Source organism: Larimichthys crocea, chromosome XII (assembly GCF_000972845.2).
Source record: "Larimichthys crocea isolate SSNF chromosome XII, L_crocea_2.0, whole genome shotgun sequence".
NCBI classification, from domain to species: domain Eukaryota; kingdom Metazoa; phylum Chordata; class Actinopteri; family Sciaenidae; genus Larimichthys; species Larimichthys crocea.
In genome coordinates, this window is record NC_040022.1 from 115171 (window position 1) to 122798 (window position 7628).

The window sequence follows — 7628 nt, forward strand, 5'->3', positions numbered from 1 at the left end:
AATAATTAAATAAAAGTTAAAAATGTTGCTACTGTTAAAAATGAGTTGCTGAGTCCTTCATATTCAAAATTCACATCACAGATTCCTGTTCAATTTCACTTGTGGAACTTGTGCAAACACAGTTTCCAGTTTCACTTTTATTATGACTAAATGACATGTAGCTAGTCTGTCAGTTTCAGTCCGTGAGGCTGGAAAACCCTCACAACACACACTGTCGCACAGGAGGATCAACTTCATCATTCGAACAGGGTAGATACAAGTTGAGATATGCTCTTAAAATATAACAGTCTTTATACTTAACCAGTTTGTTTTCATTTTTCTTCATCACCTGTAAAGAAGGATCACATCAAAGCTTGATGGACTCTTGACGTGAGGAAGACAAACAAAGGAACTTTACAGATCTTGAAATCAGACACGTTTGAAGCTCCATCTGCAGACATGGCTGAAGACACTCCCCTGCTAAACAAAAGACCAACATCGAGTGAATCCCAGGTTGGAAACTTTTCACTTACTTAAATTAATCTTATTGATTTAATCTGTGATTGATTGATTTAACATGAACAAATCAATGCAACACATGGGATGGTCTAACTTATTGTGAAAAAACCTAACCATATTTCAGACTGGACTAGAAAGTTTCACAGATATTATATGTTTTTACAGAACTAAGAGCTATATGGTAACAATCGCTGACAACTGATCTGAAGAACATGGCTCATAATCTGCAGTTTATTTAACGATTTTATGGAGAAACAAATGAGAAGAAAGTTTTTTAAAGAGACATGTTGGAAAAGTACAGTAGTCTTTGTTTAACCAAGGATACAATCCTATTATTGTCTCATTATCATGCCACAGCATGCATGTGAGCTCTGCTACAGGTCTGCAGGAAGTTATTTATTTAATGCAGTATGCAAATATGTTCTGCAGGAGCGAAGGGAGATCAGCAGCTCGAGTTGCTTGATCAGCCATATAAATTCATGGCAAAATAATAGTAGTAACAAGATGGATGAATTTAGACATCTATTTGAGTTCTGACTATTATTACTAGATAGATACCTGACAAGATACCTGACACCACCTACCTTGGTGCAAACTGGTCCTAGGAAGTTTAGGAAGGAGATTTATTTGTGCCCTTTTGCACGCATTACAAAATAAACAAAGTAACATTAAACCCAGTAACTGTTAGTCAAAGTGTTTGGTTGTCACTTCCTATAATTCTTGGGAATACATCATTAGTATGTTAGGTTTGGATGTTTGTTTATGACCCCATATGGAACTGACTTGCCGGATGCCAGCAGTTTAAATGCTGCAACCGCAGAATGCATCGAAACAGAACCTTTCAGCAGAGAAAAACAGAGATGAAGTAACCTGCCTCAGGTTTAACTGCCTGCTGTCACATACTGTAGCTCTCTCTTTTTTTTATCCTGGTAAAATATTGGTATAAGTGTGTATTCAGCTGTACTCATGCAGGCAAAACTGTCATAAGTTCATTGTGGGATTTTCTGTGGGTTAACTTTGAGTCAAACGGGAAACAAAAGAACACACATTACTTCCATGTACTAGAAGACCTCACTTGTGCACTTCTGCAAAGCAAGGTCACTTGATTCTGAGGCAGAGTTTGTGCAAAAATAATTTAATAACACAAAACTTACAGAGTGGTGAGGCAGGCAAGGGTAAAAAAAAATCAAAGAAGAAAATACAGGTCCAGAGAAGCAAAGCACAAGGATAAAATACAGAGCTGAATGCCTGACACTAAAAACTGACTGACACTGAAACCACTGAGCTTACAGACTAAATACTAAATTGAAGGCAGGAAATCAAGACACAGATGAAAACCAGTGACAGTATAAAGAATGAATGTTGTATCCTTGACATCACTGGTAAGAAGAGAGTCCTCTTTCACCTCCCAGCTAATCTAAAAATGGAGAAAGACGTGGATCATTGACAGACCTGCGGTGGGCTAAATTACGCCTGTGCCATCTGTGATACCACCCACCTGTCAATCAAAGCAGCCACACTTTATGTATAACTTTAAGCCTGAATATAATTTGAAACTTATTTTAGCTCTGAACAAACAAATCTTTTAACTTGTTTTAACCTGTCCACCTTCCACTCCAGATCAACAACTCCAAACTCTACCTGGCCGTCTTCTCTGCCATCCTGGGAAACTTCAACTTTGGTTACTCCCTGGTCTACTCATCCCCGGTCCTGCCACAACTAATGAGACCTGATGCTGAACCCCGGCTCAGGATGGACACGGAACAGGCCGCCTGGTTCGGCTCGATCTACACACTGGGGGCAGCAGCCGGAGGGCTGGGGGCCATGCTGCTCAACGACTTGATTGGACGGAAGCTGAGCATCATGATGTCAGCAGTGCCGTCGACCATAGGGTGGGTCTCAGGAACAACATACAGCCACCAAACTGTGGTGTAATGTAACTGCGTACATTACTACTGTACTTATATAAAGGTTTGAGGTACTTGTACTTTATACCACTTTATATTTTATATTATAATGATCCAAATTATGTGTTACCTCGGGACAACTTTCTTCTATAATGGTAGTAAAACACCAATGAAAATTTGATCTTTTCCTGTTTTGTCTGAGCCTTCAAATGTCAGTTATGTCACATAGTTTTTGGTATTTTGTTTATGAACAGAACATGCTTGATAATTAAGTCCATCATTATGTAAAAAGAAAACCGGACCAAAGAACCAACTGCATACTGTAAAACAACCTCTCTAACAACACGTTATTCAATATCTTCCATCCATAAAATCCACACATTCTGTGATATCCACAGGTTCATGATGATGGATGTCTTTGTGCGAGTCTGCATGTACTGTTTATTTAAAAAATTCCCATCTGTGTGTGTCTTAGATACATGATGCTTGGAGGGGCTGTGGACCGGTGGATGCTCCATGTGGGCCGTTTCCTCACAGGCATTGCCGGGGGGATGACGGCAGCATCAATTCCTGTAGGTTACCATGGATACAGAAACAATTAAAAAAAAACAATTTTATCCCTTTTTATGTCCTATAAAAAAACATTCTTACCCCTTGGTTTCATCACATAATTTCAGTGTATATTACCCTTTTTTCTGAATTGATACTACATGTGTTCATGTGACTGTATATATGTCTTTTGCATGTTCATGTCACAGGTTTACATCTCAGAGATTTCCCACAAATCAGTGAGAGGAGCTCTGGGTTCCTGCCCTCAGATCACTGCTGTGTTTGGGGCCCTTGCACTTTATGCCTTAGGTAATAACATACTACTATACCACTGCATAAATACTAATGTGCAGTATCTTTATTTATACATTTAGCTAAAATGTAGGGATGCTCAGAGTCATTGCATTTTTAGGCTATTTTTGTTTTGTTTTTATGACAGCAGTAAATCATTCAACTGCTTAATATATGAGGAAATTAAAACTGACAAAAGCATCAACAGACCAGAATGCAATGTAGCTACAAGACAAATAGAGAAACACAAATCTCACTGTCTAACTCATAATCTCAATATCACATATGATGTACAGGTCTGGTGTTACCGTGGCGGTGGCTGGCAGTGGCAGGAGAGGTGCCAGCTCTGCTGATGGTTGTGCTGCTGGCGTTTATGCCTTGCTCCCCCAGGAGGCTCCTCTCTCTGGGCAGAGAGCAGCAGGCTGAGAGGGCCCTCCGCTGGCTGAGGGGAAAAAACTACGACATCCACATTGAACTCAGTGCCATACAGGTAAGATGTACATACCTGCTATAATACGATAAGAAGTCTGTCTGGCGGTCTCTGGCTTGGTCACTCTCTTTATCTCTTCTAACCTTCCTCTGTCATCCTCTTCACTCCCTTTACATCTGCCATGCTCTACCTCTGTTGAGCTGGTTTGATTTAAAATCAGTTATTTTATGGTGGAAAAGTTACACAATGTTGCTTTAATGATCTTTTTGATTTGAGTTCTTGAAATAAATACAAAGTAGTACACACACATATTGTATGTTTACGTGTTTATCTGTGTGTCTTCCAATACAGCACAGCATCAACACACAGGGTAAAGTCACATGGTCACAGCTGGCCACACCCCTGTACTACCGGCCAATCATGATCTCAGTCGTGATGCGTTTCCTGCAACAGATGACAGGCATCACGCCCATTCTGGTCTACCTGGAGACCATCTTTTCCCAAAGTAAAGCGTTCCTGGAGCCTAGGTTGGACATTTAATCTATTTATCTATAACTTTAAATCATTATATTTATCAATTTCTTCTTCTGTTTTAAATTTTTCATGAAAATTTTGCAGTTTGTTTACTTGATAATGACCCAAATGTATCATTTATCTACCAGTAAAGTCATGTGTATTGTGTAAAATACTGATCTCCCTTTCTTCTGTGTCTGTCAGGTATGATGCCGCCATCGTGGGTGCAGTGCGCCTCTTATCTGTTGCCACGGCGGCCCTGTTAATGGACAAAGCGGGACGCAAAGCCCTGCTGTACACGTCGAGCATGCTGATGTTCGTGTCCTCTCTGACTCTGACCATGATCTCACACACCACATCTTGCCCTCCAGGCCCCACCCCTGAAAATGTCACTGTGAGTTTGGACTACAACTCCCATAATGACCTTGGAATCACTGCAGCAAGCATCCTTCCTCTCATCAGCACCATGGTGTTTATATTTGGTGAGTGTTGCTAGCAACAAAATCCATGCTTTACTTAATGTGACCACACTGACTTAAAGTGTATGGAAGATAATGTTTGCTCATTCAGTCCACCACTTTGGACCGGAATGAAATATCTCAACAACTATTGAAATTATTGCCTTGAAATTTGATTCAAATATTTAAGGACCCTAGAGAATGAATTGTATAATCATTGGTGACCCCAACTTTTGATCTACTGCTACCAGCAGGTCAAAATTTCAATAATCACTTAGTCCAGTACTTTATGACTAAATATCTGCATAACCATGACATCCCATAACCCTCAGTTACCCTTAGTGCCTATCAGCAAATGTTAACTTGCTAACTTTATAAACTAAGAACATGGTAAACATTATACCTGGTAAACATCAGTATGTTTGCTGCTTTATCGTGAGAATTCTGCATGCTGACATTAGCATTAAGCCTCACAGCCACTAGCATGGTTTAAAGCAACATTGTGTATATCTTCTACCATAAAATAGCAAATTTGTATCTTAAGTAATATAATTACAATAAATACACATGTACAACTGTCCATATTCATGACAGTAGTATTGTACAAATTATAAAATACTAATTTCTACACAGTTGCTTTAAGTTTTTGTGTCATTACCGGTAAACATGTAAACACAAGTGCCAGTTACCTTGTGTGTTGGGCAAATATTTGCTAACCTGTTATGTGTCTTCGTATTTAATGAAGCATGTGCTGTTTTATACAAATTATCTTTTGTTGTTCCAACAAGTTAAGACCTGTTATGTCCTCAGGTCATTTTGCTATGCTTAGCTCTCAAAAGACGATAAACTGCTGATTAGTACATGTCAACCTCCATCTTGTCGTACTCAGGAAGCTTTGTTTAGTTAAATTGGTTTCAGTTATGTCCTCACCCCGTACTTAATTGGGAAAACATTTCAGGTGTAGCAGTGTGGTCATGTTTTGCTGCTTATAAACTATTGTAGCATCTTTTTGTGCTTTTGTTGTATCACAACATCATCTGATTTATTATAAGCTGTCTGCTTTGTCATCACATTGTTTGTTGTCTCCTAGGATACGCCATGGGATGGGGCCCAATCACATGGTTGCTGATGTCAGAGGTGTTGCCTCTGGCTGCCAGGGGTGTTGCTTCAGGTCTGTGTGTGACTGTCAGCTGGTTGACGGCCTTTATGCTCACACACGCCTTCACACACCTGGTGGACAAGTACGGCCTGTACGTGCCCTACTTGTGTTTTACTGTGGTGTGTGTGCTCTGTCTGCTGTTCAACGCTGTGTGCATCCCAGAGACTCGTGGCCGCTCGCTGGAGGAAATCGAGAACTATTTCAGGACAGGGCGTACGTTCACCATCACCCGGAGTCATTCCACTGCTCACAGTCAAGCCTAAAGATCACTTTTATCAAAGGACGAGATATCCCCATGATGAATCCCTAAAACGGGGCTGCTGTGAAGTGATCTTTGAGTTGTTGTATGTGTGTTGAGTTGTTGAGTTGAATGTTAAAGTTTAAAGGGTCTGAGGATAGAAGGTTAGAGAGTGTAAAGCCCTCGGTTCAAACTATACTATAGTTATACAAATGTACCTTTCTGATTAGCTTGCAGGTTATATATCATATATCAAACATCACAAAGATACTTTGAGTTAATTTAACTACTGATACTTATCTAGCACTTTACATATGGAGAGTTGTCGGGGAAAGGCAATCAACCCTTTCTTGACTACATCTCAGCCACTGACAGTATAAACAATGGACAGCGTATGTGTGACGTCACCCACAGGTTTCTATGAAGCTCAGAGTGCGGTGGCTCTGGCTGCCGCCATCTTGGCAGACTTGTCTCTTCTGCTTCCTGGCTAATCTAAAAATCATGACAACACTGACAGAACTAACAGGGATTAAAGGTCCACTGTGCAGGATTTAGTGACATCTAACTGTGTAGTTGCTGATTGCAACCCCTCGCCTCACAGTCTCCTTACTAGTGTGACAGAAAGACTATGGTTGCCGAGAAACAAAAAACATGACAAGTCCTTTTTTAGTTTGTCCGTTCTGGGCTACTATAGAAACATGTCGGTTAAACATGCCTGGCATCTGTAGATATAAATCAGTCAAGGTACTGGTTCTCAAACTATGGCACCACTGTTGGTACACAACCTCCTTCTGGTGGTAGCTGCTGTGCTACTTTTTGAAAATGTAATTAATTAATTTAAAAACATATTGTATAAAGAAATACAAACAATTACTGAAGAAAAATAAACTTTGAGATTACAGGAATATTTTTTTGTCATAATTTGTCAGCATATTCTAGTCTGGAGACACAGATGTCTGTTTACGCAGATCGGAACGTCAACGGCAAGCTATCTATTATGTCTAGGAAGGCAGCAACAGGTCTCTTCGACCCTGGCCACCACAGTGTTGAGATAGACTGACACCTACTGTTCTCAACCGAAGCCAAACAACTAATACTGCAGAGGACCTCAAGGTCCATACGTGACCTTGTGTTACCTAAGGATAGAAAATTCCATGACAATTACTTAGTCACATTCATGCACATAGTGTGCAAATACATCCATGAGTGGCTCCAAGCTAAAATGTGATAGAAAGATAGTAAATGGAGGTACAATGTTCAGAAAACAAACTTCTATTACTGCTACTGTATTTTAACATAATGATGGTACTTGGAGAGCCTGTGGTGGTACATGGTGTTAAATTCAGGTGATTACACTCTTAACAGAAACATAGTTATGAATATGTATTCCAATTGTTCCCTAAATCTGACACACTGGACATTTGAAGTGTGTATGAACACAATAATACACTCTGACATATCTGTATTATATAATAAATATATAAAAACTACAAAACAGTAAAGGCCATAAAAGCAACTTCATAAATAAGACAACAATAAAAGAATTAAAATATTCATTCATACATCTCTATTATAAAAATGTGTT

At 39.6% G+C, this 7628-nt stretch overlaps 1 protein-coding gene across 2 annotated transcripts; it reads left to right on the top strand.

The window, feature by feature from the left end:
* The first annotated feature begins 114 nt into the window (after positions 1-114).
* slc2a6 (solute carrier family 2 member 6) lies at positions 115-6948 on the top strand. Of its 2 annotated transcripts, none has more exons than XM_010729130.3 (9): positions 115-249; positions 337-492; positions 2119-2390; positions 2881-2977; positions 3164-3263; positions 3542-3735; positions 4027-4202; positions 4393-4670; positions 5737-6948. In XM_010729130.3, exons 2-9 carry the CDS (start codon positions 439-441, stop codon positions 6066-6068), a joined length of 1503 nt encoding a protein of 500 aa, XP_010727432.3. In that variant the 5' UTR covers positions 115-249; positions 337-438; the 3' UTR covers positions 6069-6948. The 2 variants fall into 2 exon arrangements, with proteins under 2 accessions (XP_010727432.3, XP_019113879.2); XM_019258334.2 differs by having other exon boundaries at positions 121-249; positions 340-492.
* The last annotated feature ends 680 nt before the right edge of the window (positions 6949-7628 follow it).

Excerpts from the sequence above, each read along its gene's own strand:
- slc2a6 (XM_010729130.3), top strand. The coding sequence starts at position 439 with ATGGCTGAAGACACTCCCCTGCTAAACAAAAGACCAACATCGAGTGAA. Across the intron at positions 2,978-3,163 it reads TGACGGCAGCATCAATTCCT|GTTTACATCTCAGAGATTTC; the intron begins GTAGGTTACCAT and ends TTCATGTCACAG. Across the intron at positions 3,264-3,541 it reads CCTTGCACTTTATGCCTTAG|GTCTGGTGTTACCGTGGCGG; the intron begins GTAATAACATAC and ends TATGATGTACAG.